This window comes from Typopeltis vanoorti, chromosome 18, assembly GCF_054136105.1.
Source record: "Typopeltis vanoorti isolate ZY-2024b chromosome 18, IOZ_Tvanoo_1.0, whole genome shotgun sequence".
Taxonomy (NCBI): domain Eukaryota; kingdom Metazoa; phylum Arthropoda; class Arachnida; order Uropygi; family Thelyphonidae; genus Typopeltis; species Typopeltis vanoorti.
Genome location: NC_143566.1, coordinates 40107188 through 40132576, shown reverse-complemented (window position 1 = coordinate 40132576; position 25389 = coordinate 40107188). Strand labels below are relative to the sequence as shown.

General features: G+C 36.2%; 1 protein-coding gene across 3 annotated transcripts in view; it reads right to left on the bottom strand.

Annotated features, from left to right (window-relative positions):
- The window catches only part of LOC150096609 (retinoblastoma-like protein 1), a 488590-nt gene that overhangs the window by 453263 nt on the left and 9938 nt on the right, over positions 1-25389 (bottom strand). For all 3 annotated transcript variants that reach the window (XM_090408756.1, XM_090408757.1, XM_090408758.1), the window contains exon 2: positions 8805-8941. In XM_090408756.1, coding sequence (XP_090264882.1) covers positions 8805-8941 — 137 coding nt within the window. The remainder of the gene's footprint in view (positions 1-8804; positions 8942-25389) is intronic.

Below are 25389 nucleotides of genomic sequence, written 5' to 3'. Positions count from 1 at the left end.
TAGCAACCCCTTACCAACTTGTAGGTCTCTATCATATCTCCCCTCTTCCTTCTCTCCACTAGTCTCTGCAAATTACATCTTTTCAATCTTTCCTCATACTCGACATTCCAGAGGTCAGAAACTACCTTAGTCAGTCGCCTTTGGACCCTTTCCAACATCTCTTCATCCTTCTGAAAACCAGGTGACCAAATCTGGGCACAATAGTCCATGTGTGGCCTAATCAAAGCCTTATACAATGGAACAAGAATCTCCCTACTTCTACACGTCAGTGTCCTCCTCATCATTCCCAGAAGTCTTTGTGTTGTCTTCACAATTTTGGCGATGTGACCCCTAAATTTTAGATCCTTATCCACTATCACTCCCAGATCTCTTATTTCCTCTACTTCCAACAATATATTCTTACCAAGCATAAATTCTGCATCCCATCTTTGTTTTCCAAATTTTAAAACCTTACATTTTGCAACATTGAACTCACACCCCCATTTGCTTGCCCAATCACTCAATTTATTCAAGTCTTCTTGCAAGGCCACAACATCTTCACTACTCTTTATGGTTCGTCCCAACTTTGCATCATCTGCAAACAACTGAATATCTCCATCCAAATCTTCGCCAATATCATTAATATACAAGTTAAATAGTAATGGCCCTAAAACAGATCCCTGAGGCACTCCACTAGTGACTTTCCTTTTCCTGGATATTGCACCCCCATACATCAAGAAGGTTGCTAGTATCCAACTAGCAACCTTCATGTATTGTCCCAAGGATCAGCTCTTTGTCCACTACTTTATGGCGTGAATCATATTCAATGGTACCAGCAATTTAGCATACTTTGGCAAACCAATATATCCTTTAACATCGATCCTAAAAGTGTCAGGACTTCCTGACAGTGCAATGGATACACCCCCCATCACACTGGATTATATGAAAAAAAAAACAACTGTACTGTACAGAAGTCGCTACAAGTCTGAGAGAGCATTTGTAGATATCTCAGGAGTGGCAGTTTAAGTTTCAGAAAATAAGTTAATCAGAATTCAGAACAAGAATAATCTCAATGCAAGTTCAAGAGAGTGTAAGGAGAATCTTTAAAAAAGGTACTTGTGGCTTAGCTATAAAACAATAAAATTACACTATAACCACAGTAATAAACTTTAATGAAAATACAGATATTTTGTACTGAAAATAACAGTACATCAAGTTTCTCTTCTTATCAAATGTCATCTCCTTCCAAGAGGTTGACTACAATGAACTTCCACCATATAAGATTTTGTGCTTCTCTCTTATATTCTTCATAAAACAAAAAGATTCAGTCTTTGATATTTCCCAGCCAATCTGTTCTTTGTATTCCTCTTCTTTTCCTTGTATCATTCTTTCTAAAATTGTTTTGTAGGGATTCATGCCTTGGTTTTAAGGTGATTTTCCTTTTCTTAATGGTTTTCAACGGTCCTTTCTTCTAAAATTATCTATAATATCTCTAAATTAGTTTTTTTGGCAGTCCATGAGAATAAAGGATTCTTCTGAGGATCCACATTTCAAAGGCTTTTAGTTTATTTTCACAATATTTTGATATTCTCCAGGTTTCTGCTTCCATATAGGTTTGTTTGTTTTGTTTTGTTTTTAAATTGAAGTTAAAACCATATTTTTCACTTAGTTTCAGTGTCTCTTCTAGTAGACTTCGAAGATTTGTTTTTCTTTTTTTTTTTTTTTTTTTTTTTTTTTGTTTTCAGCCAGCATATCTTAAGATGTTTATATTTCTGCCTTTTATGTTGACTCCTTTAAATTCTGCTAATTCTTGGAAGATATTTTCAGTACAGAAGTAAAACAATATAAGAGAAAAGAAAGAACAACACAGCTTCGTCTGACACCCTTCTTTACTGGGAATTCCTCTGAGGTTTCTCTGCAATTTTTATTGGGAAAGTTTGCTCGCAACATAGATTTATCAATAATCTGGTCTTTGCCATCTACTCCTAATTTTTTGATGCATTCTATCAGAATGCATCAAAAAATTAGTTCTACATTGTGAAAGGCCTTTGTGAGGTCAACAGAACATGAGTAGACTTCTTTCTGCTTCTCCAGATATCTTTCTATAATAGTTCTAACATTGAAGAGTCCTTCTCTAGTCCCTTTATTTTCCTGAAAACCAGACTGTGTCTTATTAATTGCCAATTTCATTTTATAAATATTTCTTTCTAGGATGATATATAGAATAACTTTTGCCATCTGAGCGATTGTTCTGTACTCTTCACATTTGTTTGTCTTAGATTTTTTAGGTATTGGTAGGAATGTCGAGTACTTAAAATCTTTTGGCAGGGCCATTTGCATATATTTTGTTACATATGTCAGTCAGCGATCTTATGGCCTTATCATTTAAAGCCAGTAGGCATTCTGCCATAATTCCATACATTCTTAGAGCTTTTCCTGGTTTCAGTTTCCTAATGGCATTTGTTATTTCCCAAGTAAAAATAGTAAGCCCCCGCCAGATTTTCTTGCCATGGCTTATCTATTCTATCATGATTGTACAGCTCCTTTGAATACTCTACCCATCTATCCCTTATTTTGTCTTTCTCTATTAGAATGTTTTCACTGGCACCTGCAATGCAATGAGAGCCTAGAGTTTTCCAAGATTTGCTAGTTAGCTCCCTAACTTTCTCATTAAGTTCTTTGGTTTCGTGTTTTTTGTCCAAAGCTATTCTTACATTTCTCGCAAGAATTTTCTTGCATTTATTGTTGAGCCATAGTTCTTTTGCAAACCAGCATTTTTCCCTAATTGCCTTGTATTCAGTTTTTCTCAATTTTGTGTTTCTTTCTTTTCTCCATCATTTTCAGTATCTTGTCATTCATCCGGGGGTTTACTCATCTTCTCAAATTTGGGAATGATTTGTTTTACTGCTTTCTTTTTTAATGCCCTCTTTAAATTTCTGCTATCTATCCTCAATCTCATCTTCAAGGTAACAATACTTGGTGAAATCAAGAACATCGACAGCAGTGGATTGTGCCAGTTCCTTTAAAAATATATCTCGTATTTCTTGATTTTTTTAAGGGAGCCAAGATCATATGTGTATAGGTTTCATTATTTTCTTTAATTTTATTGCTGCATTATAAACCACAGGGTATGATAAAAACATACCCAGGGTCTGATTCAATATCAGCCCCTGGGTATGTTTTGGCTCAATTCAGGTTAAGCTGATGTAAAGGCGCCTCAAAACTTTCTTTGAAAAGGTATTCATATTTAAAACTGCTTCTATGGAGAAAACAAGTTTCATTCTGCAAGATACTGTGTCAATACTATGCTGTGCCAGACCAGACTTTTGGGGTTTCATTAATTCTTTTTTTTCCACAGACTGGCCTGTCTCTGCCCAAAGTATGTCAAATTATGTTTGCAAGGAATCTGGTAAACATCAGCTAAAATAAATAAATTCCGTGTGATGATAGAGCGTTCCCCCTTTATCCGTGAGTTCATAGTACCATCTAATCCCCCCAAATTTTATCCGGGCTCTGGAACCGGCATAGGCTGACGAATTAGACCTATGGTTGGGTCAGTATTCCTGACTGTAATCCGTGTGTGTCCTCAGATGTTTGTCTGCTTGTGGGATGAAAAACACCAAATAAACTGGAGGAAAAACTCCTGCTGTCCATGCCCAAGACTGCCTAACTTGGCTATGGCTGGGGAAGTTCCTTGAGCTCCTCACATCGTTGACGAGAATCAAACCTAGGACACTCCTTTCCCAGGCATATGGTTGCGAAGCGCAAAGCCACTAGGCTAACTGTGCAGACAACATCAACTAAAAATATAAGTGACATTGTCTTTTGTAGATGGTAACAAATGAGAAATTTTGTTGATAGGAAAATGTAGGATAATTCTTAAAATTCTACCAATAGCTTCAAAGATATCAGAAATATAAAGCATTGGAACCCTTATGATGAGCAGACTTTTGATGAATATATCTGCCAGTAAAGCAGGTTACTGACTGGCACAAATTACACAAGGATGTCCAAGAATGGTAAACTACAAACATTTTTCTTTTACCATGATGAATGTGTGAGTGAAGGCTATTGATCCAAAGTGGTAAATTCTTTTTTAGAATGAGGCCAAACAGCAAAAATGTCATCGACATAACAAAACCACAGAGGATCGGAGATGAATGGATGAGACAGAGGTGAAGACAGAGGGCTACCCATGGTAGTGCCTTCAATTCTCTTAATACTGCTATTCTCAAACCTTCTTTCTGGCTAAGATACATTGATATGTTCTCTATTTGGCCACATGGTTCAGACCACTAGACTCCTTCCTTCTCCATCTCAGCAGACAGTACCCAAGAATTCAGTTCACTATAGAAAACAAAAATAATAGCCTACCTTTTCTAGCTATTCTAATCACGTTTTCCCAATGGCACCCTTTCCTTCTTTGTTTACAAAAAACCCACCAACATATTATTATTATTCGTGACACCTCCAAGGAGTCCGAAGACTCATCGCGGGAGGACACCTACTATACAACACTCCTTCTCCACTACTGCACCGAACACAGGCGGATAAACTTTCCCATCATCTTCTACTCTCAACAATATGGTATTATCAAAAACCTGGTTAATAAAGTCCCCAATCCCTGTTTGACCCAAGCTAAACTTACAGATGAACACTCCATTATTTTCCAGATCTTGTCCAATGGTTTAATGCCAAAAAGATCAACAAATTAATCGATCCTCCTAACATGCTGACTATGGTAATGCCATCATTGTTCCTTATATCCAAGGGCACCTCAGAACAAATAGACAGAACTCTAAAAAAAAAAAATTTTTTTTTAAAGTACAATCTCTACACTACATTCAAACGTCATCTGAAGCTGGCTGCCCTCGTCCACTCTCCTAAGAATTCTCTACCTCCTCTTTCCATTCCAGGTGTTTTATTAAGTTCCTTGTTCTTGTAACTTATCATATTATAGTCAAACTGGGAAATCTGCAAATATATGCCTAGAAGAACATAAGAAATGCATCTGCTTTCTTATGTATGAACAGTTTGGTCTGGCTGTCCATGCATTCGACATCTTGCACAGAATGAAATGGAAGAAAAATACTATACTTCACAAATCTGAAAGACTTCTTTTAGATTTAAAAGTCAACCAAATCTCAATAAATATGGTTGTCTGGCACACTAATTCTTAGACCTCCTGCCCAACAGCACCCATTGAGTACACTCCTCATATGCTTTTAGCACAGACAATATACATTATCATTCAAATGATACTAGTTTTACAATTAAAATTTAACTGAAAACATTCAAACTAACAATCCATATAAATTTAAAACCTCATAAAAATGTACCTGCTCAACGAGGAAGATAATGTACTGTCAAGTGCGTCCCCCTCCCCCTCTTGAAGGGATATGTTGGATATGAAACTGCCCAGCATGAACATGTTAAAGCTAAGAAATCAATGAGACACTGATCTTTTCTATTATATGTCATTTTTAAAAACTGGTGGTTATGACCATAACTGGTTCAAAAAATGTCTGTCTAAACAGCACACACTAAATAAATATGCCACTGCAAATTGCTGATAACTGTACATTTGCCCACATAGCACTGGCTAAAAGTAACTAATTAGAGCAGTTTGATTAAATTTTTATTATAAAATAAATACTGTCTTAATGTATCCTGTATGTGAGAGGGAAATTGTTTATCATTATCAAGAGTCAGGTCATTTTGTTATATATAGTACACAGACTAATAGTGTTCATGGTGTATTTAGTGGTACAAGAAACCTACTTCATTTTCTTGCAGTTGATGTCTGTTGAGGAGAGGATATTTAGAACTATACAGTAACATATTATACAAAAGAATAGGTATAATGAGCAAAACTGTTTATTCCTATGAATAAAATGAATCCTGTTTTATTGCAACAACATTAAATAAAACATTTCCTAATTTCTGTTTTTACTGTTTGAATTATTTTCTATTAAATATTAATAAAATTCATGTTTGACATTAAACTTTATTACTTTTTTTTACTTTATTATATGTAGTAAGGACATGTATTGTTTTGGGGAACTTTTGTTTCAGGTCAGTACACACACACTTTTCATTTGTGGGAGTAAGCTTTGCTGTCTTCCAAAAATAAGTTTATATGTTGGGCAATTGGGTATCAGATATTAAATTGATTTTTGGAAGGTGGCAAAGTGATTCAGGCTTGATCCACCTTTCCTGTGAGTTGCCTAATACTGTACCTCAGTCCTCTGGTATTGCATGCAAAGGTGGAGCTTACTCCACCTTTACAAGTTGGCCAGCATTGCACAACCAGGTGTTGGCTTACACTTGGTCTCGCCGAACTTTATATAGTTTTCTATATTTGGCATGAAACTCTTAGATTAGATTTCCTATCTTTGAGTTTCTTATTCGGCTAAGAAATAATATGGTATTCAATATCCACTTAATTTTGAATATTTTACTTCACCGAAGTGAAGCCTGTTGGCTCTTATTTTAGTAATTGCATGCATTCTAAGTGAGGAAGTAGCGCATATTTTTTTTATTGTAGGTTGAGGTTAGTAACGTTTGGAAAACACTGAATCAGGGTGTATTAAGTTGGAATGGATTGGGGTCACATTGGAGTGAAGACAGTGGAGAAATTACTAAATAAAACAAGTGACAATATGATTTATAATGATTAATATGATTTTTTCTTTTTTAATAGTACATTGAAAAATTATCGACTATAAATTGGAATTTCCAAAAGCAGAAATTTTGTGCATGCAGTTACCAGGCATGTGCACTCTAGGTTTCATATGTGTACAGTTCAGAAGGAACATTGGTAACAGCTGATAAAGGTGATGTAGATATCCTGAATCCGCAAAGTTAGCCTAGTGGCTGTGCACCTCGCAACCATATGCCTGGGAAAGGAGTGTCCTAAGTTCGATTCCCATCAGAGACATGAGGAGATGAAGGATCTTTCTCAGCCATAGCCAAGTTAACCGGTCTTAGGCATGGACAGTAGGGTTTTTTCCCCAGTTTATTCTGGGGTTTTTCATCTCACAAACAGGCAAACCGGACACAACCATAGGATAGTATGGCAAGGAAGGCAACGAGAAACCACCTTGCTCATAGTCACTGCCCTAGTATGGTAGCATAGCTGCCCCTATCATCCATACAGATGAAACTAATCATCATCATCAGATATCCTGCAGGATGACTGATAGTGTGGGTGAAGGGTAATGATTGTCAATTCAATATTATAAATTGTAAGGTTATGCATTTAGAGATGAAAGATTATATTATGTTTATCACACTGAAAGTATACTGGAAGTGCAGGACTCACACAGTGAGTTTCCTAACTCCATGAAGATACAATATTATAATAATAATATTAAAAATACATTAAGTTTAGGACTGGAAAACTGAAACCAACAGCCCAACCAAAGAAATCTATTTTAACCTATCATATTTGGCACTACATAACAGTGCCAAGGGACACTTATATAAGATAATGATTTGTAAGACCACATTCTAAGATAAAGGAAGTTTATTATCTTAACTGAATCAGAAATGGTATTAATAGCACATCATTTTTTTTTTTTTTTTTTTTTTTTTTTTTTTTTTTTTTTTTTACAGAAGTATAGTACAATGTGTTTCCAAATGTAGCACATGCTAAATTAGCATAAAAAAAATAAAAAGACATTAAGACAAACAACAATGTTGGTACAATGGTTATATACATAGCTGAGTTTATTACTAATAATTGGTACCTTCATTCAAACAGGATTGGCATAAGTGGAAAAGACAGCTTGTTAGAACTGTGCATATTACAGTCATTGAAATTTCAACTCAAAGAAGTTAAAAAATGATCAAAGCAACAAAGAAAGTGTGTTGATGATTATGGGCTATGCAGGCAGAGATCGATTTATAGCTTCTATGGCTTAAACATATGCACTAGTACTAAGAAAACATAAATTACACATGAATGATGATTCAATTATCTGGTACAGCCTCTGGTACAACATCAGGTATATTCTCATGTAATTGTACTTAAATTATTAGAACGGCAAATTGTTGCCTTCCCAATGTGGTCGGATAAACAGTAATTTACTGTACATTACAATATCTATCACAAACTTGCATTCACTAAGTGATAATCTGCATAAACTAAAAAGATATTTTATCATATAAAACTTTTATGAATTTAGGATCAATTTTTTTTTTTTTTTTTTTTTTTTTTTTTACACCAATTTGATAATATAAATGACTTGATTAAAACTTTAGTGTGTAGCATTCTGATTTACATGCCAAGACCTGGACAAGCCTGTTTTAGATGTGACTTTTTGTACATAATGTAAATTCAGTGATAAAGTTTCTTCTGCCCTTTAATCGAAAAGACCTAAATTTGATTCCCATCCATGATGTGAGGAAGCTTTATCTGGTCTCTTTCAACTAAAGGTGAGTTAGCTGATCTCATACAGAGGTAGAGGATTTTTTCATTCGAAAACTCTGGTTTTTTTATCCCTCATAAAAGGCAAACCAGCCTGTGAATACATCTACAGTGACTGGATCTACAATCATAAAATAGATATTTAATCTCTCTCACTAGGAGGGCTCAACCAGTCCTAAAGGGTGATGAAGGAACAGGGGTGAGGGAACCCCATATGAATAAATAAATAAATTCAGTGATAAAAAGGAATGTAACATATTCATAATAGACAAATCTAAGGATGAGATTTAGTAATATATTAAACTACAAAAGCTTCTTTATAAGGAAGCTTTTGCAGGCAATTTAACATTAATAATTTTATTAAATTTTTTCAAACATTTTTTGAAACACTTGCCTTAACTTGCAGGACCGTAAAAGTCGTGTTAATGAGACACAATTGCCTTCGACATATGAACCTTTTCCAACAGTGGGAATAGCTCCACTACGACAAGCAACATAAAGAGCGCATGCAACCCATTGAAGACTATCACCCTAAAAAAAATACATTACACATATTTAGTGTTACTTGGCCAATAAATGCAAGACATTAAAATAATAAGTACTCATTTTACCTTTTTTTTTCATTGTCCACAGTCTCAAAATTTGAGACTAAGTGACAATTTAATTTTCAAATTCTGAAGTATTACAAGCTCAATTCTAAAGATAAAAATGTATCTGCTACTGGAAATGCATTGAATATTAAGATCACTTCTCCCAGAAATAATCATGTAATGGCATGTTTCTAGCATGCCATTATATAACTCACCTTGTCTCACTTTTTCCACATTGTGATCAGAAATCGACCTACAATTAGACACTTCCAGACTGCTACTGCCTATGTAATGGCACTATCTTACCTTCCTTACATTTCCTGGGCACCTTCCCCATAGCCAGACTTTCATTGAAAAGCCAGGTCAAAGGAGCTGTCAGTTCTTTAGCACATTCTTTCAAAACTTGTGGTGAAATACCATCCAGTCCCACAGCTTTACTGACATCCAGAGTACTCAGTATTTGGAACATGCCCTCCTCCTGCACCTCTAAACTGTCCTATCACTCTAGTATTAAAATTTACTCCTCCCATTTTTATCCTGCAATGTCATTCTTCCACAATCATTTCTCCTTCTACTGGCCACAGAACTAAAAAATTCACTAGGATTTTCTTTGGATCTTAGTGCTAATCACTTCTCATATTCCAGTTTTATCTTCCTCACCATACTAGTCACTGTCCTGGCCTGTGTCTTATATTCTTCCTGCATCTGCTCTCCAGTCCCTTTCCTTATATCTCTTCCATAACCTCTTTTTCTCCTGCAGTTCCTATTTGATACTGTTTGTCATCCATTTTACACCAAATTGTGTCCGCTTCTTCACTCGTGGAATACAACTTACTATTGCTGCTTAACAAATATCCCTTCACAATGCCCCAAGCACTAATGACATCCTGGCCTTCCAATTCCACCTCCATGGAACTGCCCCAAGTTATCTAAGACTATTATATCTAAGATATATATAGTATAGACTAGACTAGATATATATGAGGGTGGTCTGAAAAGTTCTCGGCCTAACGAATTTATAATTTCGAAATTATTTTCATTTTTGAACATAATCTCCCTTAAGACTAATACATTTATTCCAGGGCCATTATCCCATTCCTGTAGTGGTTACCAGTAAAATCTGAAAAATATCCCTCTACAGCTGCAATTGTCTCTTGATTCCAAGAAAAACGCTGACCAGCAAGGAAGAGTTTTAGTTTTGGGAAGAGACAGAAGTCAGAGGGAGCCAAATCAGGGGAATAGGGTTGATGTTCCAACAATCCATGCTGCAGATTCCCACCAGTTATTGTTTTACCCTTTTCAAGATAATTAATAAACAAAATGCCTTTAGCATCCCAAAACACTGATGCCATGGCCTTTCCTGCTGATGGAACCAACTTTGTCTTCTTTGGTGCTGAACAACCAGCTTCTGTCCACTGTTTTGATTCTGATGTGTAATGGTGAATCCAAGTCTTATCCATAGTAATAAATCGATACACAAAATCAGTTTTATTCTTGTTAAAATGCTCCAAGCACTGCTCAGAGATTTTCATGCAGATTTCACCCACCTTGCGGAAAGATTTTTCATTTGCAATTCTTCATGCAAAATATATCCTACACGTTCTTTTGAAATGCCTATAGTGTCAGCAATTTCACACATTTTGACTCACCGGTCATCCTATACTATATTGTGCACTTCAATGATTTCTAGTGTTGTTACACTTTTTTGGACGTCCTTCACATGGATCATCTTCAAGGCTGGTACGGCCATGTTTAAACTCGGCAGTCCATTTCTTAATTGTCGAAAACTAAGGAGAAGAGTGCCCATAAACTTTAATGAACTTAGAATGAATTTCTTTTGTCGTTAAACCTTCTTTTACAAAGAATTTTATAACTGCACGATACTCAATTTTATCCATTTCAAGGGATACAGACAACACTTTTGCTTCAGACAGCTATATAAAAAAAACTTGATAGAATGACTTGCAATTTCACATGGATGCTTATGACAGATGTACCAACTCAGGGGAAAAAAATTTGCCCATGGTGTTGCCATCTATGGTCGAGAACTTGTCAGACTGCCCTCATATATATATATACAGGGTGTTCGGGATAAATTTGACAGTTTCGTAAGGAAAAAGAAAATCTTCTTTGTATCTATTAAATTTAATGAATTGACAAAAAAACATTACAGGCAGAGTTAATTACAATACTATCAACAAGATTTACTCAAAATAACCACCATTAGCATCGATCACAGCTTCAATTCTGCTTCGGAACCTCGAACAAGCTGATGCTACAGTCTCCCTGGGAAGGGCCGCAAAAACTGTTTTAATTTTATCCATTAACTGGGCTTTTGTATTACTGGAAGTGCGATTGGTGTCTTTTTCAACTGCGCCCCATACAAAATAATCCATGGGGTTAAGGTCTGGGGAGTTTGGAGGCCAAACATTTGGACTGGTGAAGTCGTAGAAATTTTCAGACAACCATTTTTGACTTTTCCCAGAGGTGTGGCAAGGGGCCGAATCCTGCTGCCATACATACGGCCTACCATTGGCTACCCTTGTTATCCAGGGCTTGACTACAGTTAGCAACTCCACGAACAAAGCCCGAATTCCAATGCCAGGGTTCTTCAACACCTGTTCCTGCAGATTTGCGAGGAATTCTGCTGTACGAACGCAATCAGATCGTCTGCTAGGGATCTTTCTTCTTGCTACATCCTCGTAGTCACCATTGCAAGTCTCTAGTTCATGCCTGATTGTTTTTACTGTATTCAGGGAGCATTGGGCAGCAGTCGTAATATCCTTATTTTGATGGCGGGCACGAATCATCATGATACAAGTTATTCTCTTCCATGATTCAGGTGGGTTCCAGTTATCCATCCTTTCTGACATCTTGTATATGAATGAAGAAGGGTCCAAACTTTTAAATGAAGAGAAGTGTGTGTTAATACATGTAACTTACGGAAAAATATAATTAATTATAAATATGTCAAATTTATCCCGAACACCCTGTATATATATATATATATATATATATATCTAAGACTATTATAGTCACCAGTCTTATAATTCCACATATGTTCCCTTTTCTTTGATACTCCTGCATGTCTATTCATCTTTCCATTCATCTGCATCTTAGTATATTTATAGTAAAAACCTATAGTTTCCAGCCCAGCAACTCCATATGAGAAACTCATCTTCAGCTGAAAACCCTTAAAGGTTCATGTCCCAGATGGAACTGGGACCAAGGTCATTTCAAACAAAGGGTTTTATCAATATTCAAAGATATGAAGACTTCAAGCAAGATGGTACAATCATACCTTCCCTTCCAACACATAATTCCTGTACAAACTTTAGTGATGGAGTTATTTTATGATATTGTTTGAAATGGGTAAGGTGCTGAGGCAGTCAGGAACCTTACAAATCTACTCTGGATGAGTAAGTTGAGCAAGCACTGAAAACTGCATTTGTGCAATAGATTCAACAACTGTACCATTAGTTCTGTTGCATACAATAAGGTGAAAAGAAATATGAAGGTGGGAGCAATTTCAGCTGATTATCATTTAAAAATAATATATACTTAACATACCAGTAGCACTCTACATGAGTTGTATTATAACTCATAACAAGAATACACACAATCCTCAAACGGGCACTGGTCAATTTCAGTCGACAATGACTATCCCATAAAATCACAAGGTTAAACAGGAGTAAAATTATTATTAGGATACACCTCAAGGGAGTGCAAAGACACATCGAGGGAGATCACCTACTCTACAACTCTGTTTTCACCACTCCATCCACCAACTTTAACGAACCACAAATACCAGCATCCACACCAACACCTTAACCTACCACTAGCACCACTAGTATTTTCAATGGATGAAAGATAATGAAATAATCTGGAAAAGGGCATTGTGAAGGCAGAAGATGGTTGGAAAGATAGTCAAATGAAGTGACTCAATTGGTAAGGAAAGCAAAGAACTAACTACAAGTAGCACTTAACCAATCAACTTCCCAGAAAAAGAATCATAGAAGTTTAATATATCGTATCATAGTTTCTTCTGAAGGCTGTAGTCAGAAGAAGAAATAATGGGGTGATATCAGAAACTAGTTCTCAACTGAGAGAGAGAAAATATAGTTGAAATATTAAACCGGCAATTTATAAACATATTTCATCCTTGTGCAAAACAAAAAGCAAGGAAATAGTACAGAGATTAGCAGCAAGTCTTAAAATAATAAATGAGGAAATTTTCTATATAAGATTCTAAGATGCTGGTCTGCGTTCAAATTATGAAGCAGGTATAATTGCAGTTGTCATTAACGTTACTGTTACTGGTCAGTGACAACAAGGATTAAGATCCAGAACTTGGGATGGATTGAATTAGATAATGAAGTGGATACTTGTCTAATAGGCATCAATATTTCAAATATGTAAAACTGTTACCTTAGTATAAAAAATATCCTCAGTACAGTAATGACAGGCAAAGGAACATATTAAAATACAAATAACAGAAGCATTTTAAAAAACACCATCCTAGTATAAGAAAGACAACAATTGTCAACAAAATTCCTAATTATATATATAAAGAAGAAAATTATTAAGAATTAATAGATAAAAATGCTATCTTCAAAATCTTGAAGTTTTAAAGCAAAATTCTTATTCTTGAATTCTCAAAACTTCTGAACTTAGAGTAGAATGATGTGCGTGTGATTTGAAGATGCTAGATTTACATGAATGTGGCCTAATGAAGCATCAATTATAAACAAAACAGGAATGATGTGTAGCAGGGGGAATAAGGAATACTTTGAGGAGAAGGAATAAACTCCTATATTCAAGATCAGATGACTGATACATGCATATTAGCAGATATATCACATTTGCTATTCAGAATTAGGATAAACTCCTATATTCAAGATCAGTTGACTGATATGTGCATGTTAAATTGGATCACATAAGCATATCATATTCCTAGGAATTTGAATGTGAAGCATGCTGGGAGCATCTTAGTGCAGTGGATGTTTACTTACTATTTTTAAAAAAAATTTCCTTGACAGTGATTTTCTGAGCACCCAACCCCAAATCACAAGTGAAATCTTTTCAAGCCATGCATTAGCAACAAACATATATACCTGGGAATAAACCACTGAATACACAAACTGTCAGAGTATACGTATTTAGCACAATGTGTGTTCAGTATTTCTTCAGGCGCTCCAAATTTTACCTATTTCCTCACATTTATGTATTACTTAGATTTCTTTATTTCCAGTAAGAGAGAAGAAACCTTTAATATTTCAACTAATCTTATACAAGGTGGCAAGATATATCATGAAGGTATTACTGAAGTGCAAAAATAGGTACAAAAAATGTTATAGTGAAGTATGACACTCCATTAAGATTATGCACTCAGTATATACAGATGTGCTTTTTCGAATTTTAGAACAATTTTTGTCAGTGCTCTTTTTAGAAAATACTAGTTGCTGGTATTCTTTTTCTGCTAGCTGGATAAACTGAAAATTAAAACATTAAGAACTAAAATAAACTAACATAAAACATACTTATTGATATTTTTACTTCATAGTATGATAACATTTTTAGAACAGAAACAAAACATTATGTACAAGTATATAAAACATAAGTAAAATGCATAGGATAATTTTTAATAAAATTTTATATAGAATATAAGTTTTATATACATATATCTTAACAATAGACAGTTAAGAAAAAAGCAAATTTCATTAAATAATAGCTTATTTACATACTAGTTAAACCTGTTATTACAAATATTACATAAATTTGGGAGATGAATTTCATTGACCAATGGGAGATCCACTAACCTGCTTACTAGAAGCCTGAAGTGGAACAAAAACAAAACTTGAGACTAAACATCGAACTTTTTCATGTTCGATGTTTAGTCTCAAGAGCAGGATTTCCAGACTATGTAAAAAAAAAAAATTAGATATACAAAAAATATATAAAACTGATAAAAAAATCCTTAGTCCATCCAGGATACGAAAGGTACTATAGGTCTGTAAAATTACTTTTCGTGGGTAGGAGCTACATAAAAAAATAAACACACCATCAAGATATCCGTACCAAATGGATGGTTTGGAAGAAAAATGTGTTCCTAATATGTGTTTACCGTACAGAACTCCTCTTTGTCTGATATTCATGAATTCCTTGAAAATATTCAATAAATACAAGAATCAAATTTAACTTGGACGTAGAAGACAACAATTGTCTTCTTTTTCTGGATGTTCACAGTATATTGAAAACCAACTCATACTAGTAAATATATTGATTCAAACTCACATCATATCCCTTGTCAGAAATATGGTGTAATCAAATCTTAGTCAACACAGCTCATAAAATATGTTCTACCAATTCTCTTCTTACAAAGAACAGGTAAGGAGGGTGACTTGGTTGGTAAGGGTAAGAAAAGTGAAGTATGAATATCAGTTTAGCTAATGAAGCCAAAAAGAATCCTAGGGAGTTCTTTCAATATGTAGTCAGCAAAAATGATTATGGAAGGATGACACTGATTGGAGAAAATGATATAAGAACTGCTGCAGAAGATATAGTGGAGATACTTAATGAGCAGTTCATAAAGGTGTAAAAATTCTATTGTAGCTTAAATATTCCAAAGCACATTTACATCGATTTTTTACTTAGGTCAAGTCCCATAAGAATGATGTAAAATTAAACCTTGTTTGTCTCTGTATATTTTGTAATAGATGTTTTTGTAACTAGCCTTTTGGAAATTAACTGTATATACTCCTTTAATAAGAATATGTTAGAGTGTTAAAAACAAAGGCAATGTTTTTGCCTGCAGAGCTATATGTAATAGATCTACATGGCAGCATAAGAAAGGTTGTTTATAAATTTTGTGTGTATGAGAAAGGCTTACAAGCTCTGCACATCAACACTCCAAAGTCAGTCAGAAAGGTTCAAACAACTTACAATCAAAAGAAGGCACAGAAGAGAACAAAGAGCAGGCCAAATTTGAAACTTAAGATGAGAGTCATGCCGAGTTCTTTGGGGGTTACAAACTTCATGCGAAGTTTCAGAGAAGGCATAATAAAAAGGGACAGAGCCAAGCATAGGCAGCTTCCCGGTTCGAGACGTCGCTAGAAAGAGACAACTTCTAGTTCAGAGAGAGGGTTTCCAGAGGCCGCAGACAGAGCTCACCGTTCCCAGTCACCAGAGAGCTTCCAGCCGTCCAGGCATTTCGGCGATCCCAAGAAAGAGGAGAAAAGCCGATGTAAATTCCCAAAACAGAGAGCTGGCAACAGTTTCAGTTATTGGAAGAGCTTCCAGTCGCCGAGAAGAGAGAGGGATCCCATTCGAGAGTCAAAAGAGAGATGGCAGCAATTACAGTTTCTTAAAGGCGGGAGCTACTTGAGACGGCAGTCGTCCAGGCATTTTCAGCGAGCCAAAGCAGAGGAGAAAAGGCGATGTAAATTACACAAAGCAGCTTCACTCAGAATTTTTTCTTTTTGCTGTAGGAGAACAACGTTTTGCCGGAGCTGCATGAGTACCGCAGGTCGCTGTTTACAGCCAGCTATTTTTTCGATGAGATACTACTGAGGCCAAATTTCCTGAAGAGATCTGAGATGAAAGAATTGCCATAGAACGTTTAGTGAAAGACTTTTGACTGAATGTGCAATACAGGGCCTTTGTAAGTTACACACTTTTGTATATTCCCTCTCATAGTTGTTACAGAAGGACGTTTAAGATTTTTGTTTAATAGTGATAAGAAGTGTCATTAAGAGAGTGTTAGATCCTAAATGAAGGAATCTTGGAAAGAAATCATTCATTTAGGTCTAACATAAAAATTGCAAACATAGAGAAATACCTGCACATCAGTTGTAATTAAGAGTGAACCTTCACTTTATGTAAAATTTGTATTCTTCATTTTAAGTACCTTATATTTAAGCTGTGGTGATTATATTAAGATTTCATTATTTTGTATGTTTTAAAAGAGGGATAATATGATTTAAATTTAAGCCTTACGTAAGCTATGTAAAATTTACTGTGAGTCATCATAAAGCTGCTAAGTATTAATTCCTGGAAGGCCTAAAGCTACACGTGTACAGTGTAATGCTGGGGGGCTATAGCTTACTCAGAAAATTACATGGCCATGTATTCTGCGAATCCAAAGATAACAGCATCGTAATAAAAACGAAGGATAAGCCAAAGGGTGAAATTAGTAAGGATCGTGTGCAAAAAGGGACTGAAAAAGAGGGTGCCCTATAGGAGTATAAAAGTGGGTTGAGCCTGGAACACAGGGCATTCTCTTGATCTCTTGTCGTATCGTTTTCCTGTTGGGTGGTTCGAAAGTTCGCGGGCAATTTTGTGTAAGGGGGGGGGTGAAGTCTGCGATGTCGGGCAGCGAGCATTCGTAAAGAAATGAAGCTGGATTCTATGCAAAGCTAAAGGTAAAAATTCCAGTCCTAGCAGAATCAAGCCGTCACTAAAAAGCCCCATCGAGTTGTTCCTGAAACGCAAAGATTTTGAGTCCGTTTCCAGCAGAAAGAATGAAGATAGCGTAACCCCTACGTTGGCATATAGACAGCCAAAATAGATGAGAAATATCCAGACAAACACGTGGTGCAGAACGACGCGGAAAAAGTCGGTAAGGTGTAATTGCTCTAATTTTGTGTAAATGTTCATTAGAAGAAAGAAGATTGTTTACGATTGTGAAATTTAGAACTTTATTCTAAGGAACTCTGTGAACAGTCTCTAATCAGAAAGTTAACCTCATTTGTGAGTAAGAAGAATCGTTTAGAAGAGATCTTTTTGTATGTGATAGGATTAACTTGATACGATAAGAAAAGTAGAATTTAGTATCTCAGTAACATTTAAATGGTTGTTATTTTTGTTCTTACGAGTAATACTACTGAAAGGAATATGCTCAATTTAACATCGCTTACTTTATATCCCAATGTGTAATTACTGTGTTTAGCTTGCCTTATAAGTTTTAAATAGTTTGAATGTGTTAATGTCTTAGTTCGAGTTTTATTTAGTATTGAGCGTATGAATATATTGAGTGTATGAATTCTGTATTGTGTTTTAGATATTCCAATAAACAAGTCATGTCATATGAAGAGCTCAGGAGACAGCTTGCAGGTAGCATGGAATGAGGAATTAGCTGGAAAAGAGATCAATGCAGCTTGGGGGATTTTCAAAAACTATTTAGTAGATGCAATGTCTAAATGTATACCATGGGTGAGAAGGTTAAATAAGGTAGGTGTTAGATGGATGAATAAAGAGATTAAGCATGCAATACAGAGAAAAGGGCATTGTGGAGGCAGCATAAGAGAAGTGGAAGTAACCAATTTCATGAGGTCTACAAAGACCAGGCAAGGAGGGTGACCTGGTTGGTGAGAGTAGCTAAAGAGAGGTATGAACAGCAGTTAGCTAATGAAACCAAAAAGAATCCTAGGGAGTTCTTTCGATATGTAGCCAGCACAAGAAAGAATGATTATGGAAGGATGACATTGATTGGAGGAAATGGTATAAAGACAGCTGTTGCAGAATGTGTGGTGGAGATACTTAATGAGCAGTTCATAAAGATCTTCCAATCTTGTGAATGTGACTTCATGGAGAGATTAAGAGCAGTTGATGATGGGGAGGAGAGACTGACTGTAAGTGAGCAAGAGGTGTTTGGGGAGTTGAGTAAACTAGATGTAAATAAGGCTGTGGGACTTGATAATATATCACCGCGTATTCTGAAGGAATGTGTCAGAGAGTTGACACCTGCCTTGACATATTTTTTAATATGAGTCTTGCACTTGGTCAAGTTCCTAAGGAGTGGAAGGAGGGCAAGATTGTGCCACTTCATAAAGGAGGTGATCGAACTCAAGCATCAAACTATAGGCCCATCTGTGTGTCAGGTGTTGTGGTTAAGTTGTTGGAGAAGCTTGTGAGAACTAGGATCCAGAGTTGGGTTGACAACAATGGTATAATCTTTGATGGACAGCATGGTTTTTGCTAAAGGGAGGTCATGTTTTAGTAATCTACTTATTTATTACAATAACGTGACTGCTTCCTTGGACATAGGAGAAGGATACACAGTAATATACTTGGATTTCGCAAAAGCTTTTGATATAGTACCTCATGATAAGTTGACAGACAAAATAGAGCAGATGGGGTTGGATATTAGATTAGAGCATTGGATTGGAGACTGGCTATCTGATAGGTATCAACAAGTTGTGTATGGGGGTGCAATATCCAGGAAAAGGAAAGTCACTAGTGGAGTGCCTCAGGGGTCTGTTTTAGGTCCATTGCTGTTTAACTTTTGTATTAATGATATAGGTGAAGATGTGGATGGAGATATTCAATTGTTTGCTGATGATGCAAAGTTGGGACGAACCGTGAAGTGTAGTGAAGATGTTGTGGCCTTACAGGAAGACTTGAATAGATTGAGTGATTGGGCAAGCAAATGGGGATGCGAGTTCAATGTTGCAAAATGTAAGGTTTTAAAATTTGGAAAACAAAGATGGGATGTAGAATTTATGCTTCGTGAGAATATATTGTTGGAGGTAGAGGAAATAAGAGAGGTGATAGTGGATAAGGATCTAAAATTTAGGGGACACATCATCAAAATTGTGAAGACAACACAAAGGCTTCTGGGAATGATGCGGAGGACACTGACGTGTAGAAGTAGGGAGATTCTTGTTCCATTGTATAAGGCTTTGATTAGGCCACACATGGACTATTGTGCTCAGATTTGGTCACCGGGTTTTCAGAAGGATGAAGAGATGTTGGAAAGGGTCCAAAGGAGACTGACAAAGTTAGTTTCTGACCTCTGAAATGTCAAGTATGAGGAAAGATTGAGAAGATACAACTTGCAGAGTCTGGTGGACAGGAGGAAGAGGGGAGATATGATAGAGACCTACAAGTTGGTAAGGGGTTGTTATAGGATCAATGGTGGAGAAGTTCTACAGAGAATAGTGGGCGATCAGGGGAGAACCAGAGGTCATCCCTGGAAACTGTATAAGGAGGGTGTGAGTAGGGGAGTGAGAGGCAGGTTATTTTCGTGCAGAGTTGTGAGTGATGGGAATGCCTTGCCTGAGAGTGTGGTGTCTGCAAAGAGTTTGAATGTGTTTAAGACATGGTATGATGAGATGTGTGTGAGATAAAAGGACCTCCTAGATGAGTCTTTGACTCCATGGGGTCTTGTTTAATAATAATAATATTTACCTGAACCTGAGTCATGCCTGATTACGATTGCAAATTATCACTTATAAAAATAGAACCTATTTTGGCGGGAAGGATTTAGAGAGTGAATATAAAATATAGATTTAGGTTACGACTGCAATAATCTGAATCTATACGGCAGTTAAAATAAGATATTGTGTAGGTAATCTTCAGACTCTAGTATTGTATCCCTGAGCAAGGATCTTTTCTGCTATAGGATACTGGCTGGCGCAGCAAAAATATAAATTTGCCAGTATCCGAAGAGGAAACAATCCTAGATATAAAAATAAGATTAAAGTAAGAGAAGAAAGAATAAATAACGAAAGATAAATATATAACAATTGAGCAGCCGGTAGGATTTTGATAGAAGAAGGTTTAAGTAAGAAAGGATAGATTTAAATAAACAACTAATTGAGTATAAAGATATAAAAAGTAGAAAAACAGATTTAACAAGAGTCAATTGGCATGTTGGAAATTGATATCAAATTTGTAAAAATAACTCTAATCTTTTTGCAAGTAAACTAGGAGTTTAATAAGTTAAATTTGTAAGCAAAGTTAATAGATTTTTGAGTTAAAAAGATTAATTAATGTTGAAGTAAAAAAGTTTAATTTGTGCTAAAGAATTTTTATAAATGGATAAAGAAAGCAATCTCCCTATTGTTTAATTCATGTATATTTCATAGTAATGTAAATAAAATGAGTTTTGATTTTTTTGTTAAAGGAGTGCTGCCTAATTGTTTATTTTTACAACTGCACTGTTCCTAAATAAATCGGACTTGTGAGTGGGAAACTAAGTGCGATAGCCAAAGCGTAAAGTTAAGTAAAAGAATAGACCATGACTGTTTGTGTAAAGTTTTATTGAAGGAATTTGTGCTAGAGAGAGAAATCTGCCAGCTGTATTATTGAGTTTTATGCTAATTAAATTTTATGCTAATTATTGAATTTTATGCTAATTATACACTAATATATGTATTAGGCTGCGCCACTAATACATATATTAGTGGCGCAGCCTAAATTAAATAAATTTTCTAGTATCTTAGGCAGTAGTGCGAAGAGTAGATAAACATAGTACATAGTATTATAAGCAAGAAAGATTCGGAGAGAGAAAGCATGCACAACTAATTAGAATAAAGTATAAAGATAAATATTTTAAGAATAACGGTATATAAGGCACAGAAAAAAAAAATAAAGACATTAGTGTAAAGATAAAGAGATATTACATATATAAAAAAATAAACCAAGAGATAATACAAATAATATTGAGATTAGTGCTGCTGCAGACATGTATAAGAAGAGCTCCTGATTGGGATAAGTTTTCTAGGAATAATTAGGTGACCAGTGGTGTGCCTCAGGGCTCTGTGCTTGGGCCAATGTTGTTTAATTTGTATATAAATGATATAGGAAACGGCTTAAAGGGAGATATTCAGTTGTTTGCTGATGATGCAAAGTTGTGTAGTGCAATAAAAAATCAAGCTGATGTTGAAAGTTTGCAGGAGGATTTAAATAAGCTGGTAAAATGGGCAAAAGAAAATGGATGTCAGTTCAATGTGGAAAAGTGTAAAGTCATGCATTTTGGGATTAAAAGATTACCAGCTGTGTACTACATAGATGGAAAGGTACTCCAAGAGATTGATGAGGCTAGGGACTTAGGGGTATTGGTAGATAGGGAGATGAAGTTCAGAGGACACATTGCCAAGGTGTCCAAGATTGCACATAGGATTACTTGGTTGTTGAGGAACACACTGACATCCAGAGATAAAGAGGTTATTATTCCCCTTTATAAAGCATTGATACTTCCACATTTGGATTACTGTGCTCAGGTCTGGTCACCTGGATTCCTTGGAGATGAGGAGGCTGTGGAGAGGGTTCAGAGAAGAGTGACCAAGTTGGTGAGTGATATAAAAAATGCTCCCTACATTGATAGATTGAGAGCTTGTGGATTGCAGAGATTGGTTGATAGGCGAAGAAGAGGGGATATGATAGAAACATTCAAATTACTAAAAGGTTTTTATAGGATTGATGCAGGGGAAATGTTTCAGCTGTGTGAAAGTGATGGAAGAACAAGAGGTCATCTCTGGAAATTAAAGAAGAGTGTGGTTAACAAAGGTGTCAGAACAAGGTTTTTTGCCTGGAGGGTGGTGAATGAGTGGAATTCATTGCCTGACTTAGTTGTGAGCTCTTCGTCTGTAAATGAATTCAAGAAGAGATATGACAGATATTGTTTTGCTAGTTTGGGTCTCCCGCGATGAGTCTACTGACTCCATGGAGATACCCGTAATAATAATAATAATAATAATAATAATAATAAATATATATGCATAATTGTTTGAGTAAGAGAGGCTGTAAACGTTGTGCGCTACCAGTTTTATTAGTGTGGGGGATTATTTTTTGCCAAAACTTAATTACGAAATTGTTATTATTAGACTTAGTAACTTGCAAAGAATGGCGGTGGCATTGTCATTTTAATTTAGATTTCAGTCGTTTCGTTAAGTATGAGGTTTGTTATATGTATTCTTTCGATTACATAAATGATTTGTGGATATTTGGTGAGGATGGAAGGAGGTTGTGTGCGAAGCGTGATCTGAACGAGGAATTGATGAATGCAAATATAAAATTGATGACAGAAAGTGTTAGTAGCGAGAATGACGCAGGGAAAATCAGTGCATGCTTGAAAGAGAAGGATGGTGAGCAAGAGAGGCAAAAAACTGTTAAAAAATCAGTAAAAAAAAGAAAAAGAGCAATTTGAAAACCATAACGGATGTTAAAAGGGACGAAAGTGAGGTGAGAGTGGCGGAAGGAAACGAAATTGAGAGAACAAATGAAACTAGAACTGGCGTGATGCAGAAATCGAAAGTGACAAAAATCGAAAGAATGGATGATAGCAAAAGTTCGACGCATGTTGGACTGAAAGTACAGAAATAAAGAAAGATGAATGAGTGTTAAAATTGGAAGAATGATAGCGAAAGTTGGACCAAAAGCATGGAAACAAAGAAAGATTAATGAGTGTGAAAATGGGAAGAATGATAGTGAAAGTTGGACGCATGTGGGACCGAAAGTACAGAAACAAAGAAGGATAAATGAGAGTGAAAGTGAGAAGAGGGGGTTGAGAGTTAGAAAGATTGAATGATAGAGAGAATGTGCCATGAGATTCGGAAGTTGAATTGGATGAGGCAAGAAATGAAATGGATGTGAAATGAAATTAAGAAAATTCGGGTAAAAACTATTAAAATAAATAATGATGGCATGAAAGAGTTAACGAAAGATGAGCGAGTGGCGTTGTATGGTGACTCCATTATTAAAGGTGTGCTGGAGGATAGAATGCACAAGGTATGTTTTCCAGGCGCTAAAATGAGTCGAGTGATTGAGACATTGGATATGAGGCAGGCGCGAGCAAAAGACTTAATAGTATTAATAAGTACAAATGATTTGAATTAATTCGTACAAATTAATAGTATTAATTGGTATGAATGATATCCATTCTGACACAAAGAGTGTGTCAGAATGGATATCAGGAGGCTGCTTAGAAGGATAAAAGAGAATAGTGTGACAGGAAGGGTAGTTAGCGTGTCGCCTAGGTATGACTGTGGTGAAATGAGGCAGAGAGCAAGGATTATGAATGATATGCTGGCTGAAATGTGTGAGGAGATGGGAGTACAGTTTGTTAATGTGTGGAATGAGTTTGAGGGACAAAAGTGAGCTATATGGGAGCGATGGACTGCAATTGAGTGGTTATGGTGTGAGTCGATTGGAGAGACTGCTGCTCGAAAGTAGAGAAGTGAATAAAGAGAATGAATCAGACTGAGTGGGAAGTGATGTGGAAGAGCGGGAGAGTAAGACAGGAGAGATTGAAGAGGTGGTTATGAATGGGAAAGTGAGTGGTCCGAGTAAATAAAATAAGAGAATGGGTGTGCAAGAGGAGCAGGGAAACGTGGAGGATCAGTGTGAACAGGGGTACACAGCATGAGAAAGGTGGTTGCTCCAAGAGGAGGTGAGAGCATGTGTAGGCAGGAAACGAATGGGATGACCAGAGATCAAGAGAAAACAGTTGGAATTGAAAAGGGTTTTAAAATGAAGAAGCAGAAAGGGAAATGGCCCCAGTCAAGCATGGAGAGATCACATCGAGTGAGTGGTATCAGTGAAACTAGCTGTAGATCCAGAAATGAACTATTGTGTTTGTATACAAATGCTAGAAGTATAAGAAACAAAGTAGATGAAATGGTTGCACTAATTACGTCTGTTCACCCAAAGATTGTCGGAATAAGTGAGACATGGTTGGAAGAGGATGACATCCTGACAGGAATAGAGATGGAAGGGTATGATGTGTTTCGTGATGACAGAAGGGGTAAAAAGGAAGGGGGAGTGCTATTGATGATAGAGAAAGAGTTATGTCCATATAAAGTAGAGATGCAAGAGGGAAATAGTGCCAGTGGTTTTGAGGCAGTATGGTGTGAGATAGAGGTGAATGGAATCAAATACTTGGTGGGATGTTGTTATAGACCAGGTAATGTGGATGGTGGTGATAATGAAATGTACAATCAAATTAGCCAAGTAAATAAGAAACGGGTGATCATTATGGGTGATTTTAATTATGGCAATATAGACTGGAATGATGAGATAGCAACTGGAAGTAAAGAAAATGAGTTTCTTGAGTTTTTGAGGGATAACTACCTCAGACAGTATGTAACAGAGGGCACACAAGGATTGAGGGTCTTGGATTTGGTCATCTCATCAGAGGATGTAATTATAAATGAGGTGTCAAATCACTCACCAATTGGTGAGAGTGACCATGAGGTGATTACCTAGGTGGTTGCCAGCAGTGCAAGGACCTCTGTGAGAAAAGGGTATATGTGGAACTACAAGGGGGGTGATTATGAAGAGCTCAGGAGACAGCTTGCAGGTGTAGCGTGGAACAAGGAGTTAGCTGGAAAAGAGATCAATGCAGCTTGGGGGATTTTCAAAAACTGTTTAGCAGATGCAATGTCTAAATGTATTTCAAGGGTGAGAAGGTTAAATAAGGTGGGTGTGAGATGGATGAATAAAGAGATTAAACATGCGATACAGAGAAAAAGGGCATTGTGGAGGCAGCATAAGAGAAGTGGAAATAACCAATTCCATGAGGTCTACAAAGACCAGGCAAGGAGAGTGATTTGGTTGGTGAGGGTAGCTAAAGAGAGGTATGAACAGCAGTTGGCTAATGAAGCCAAA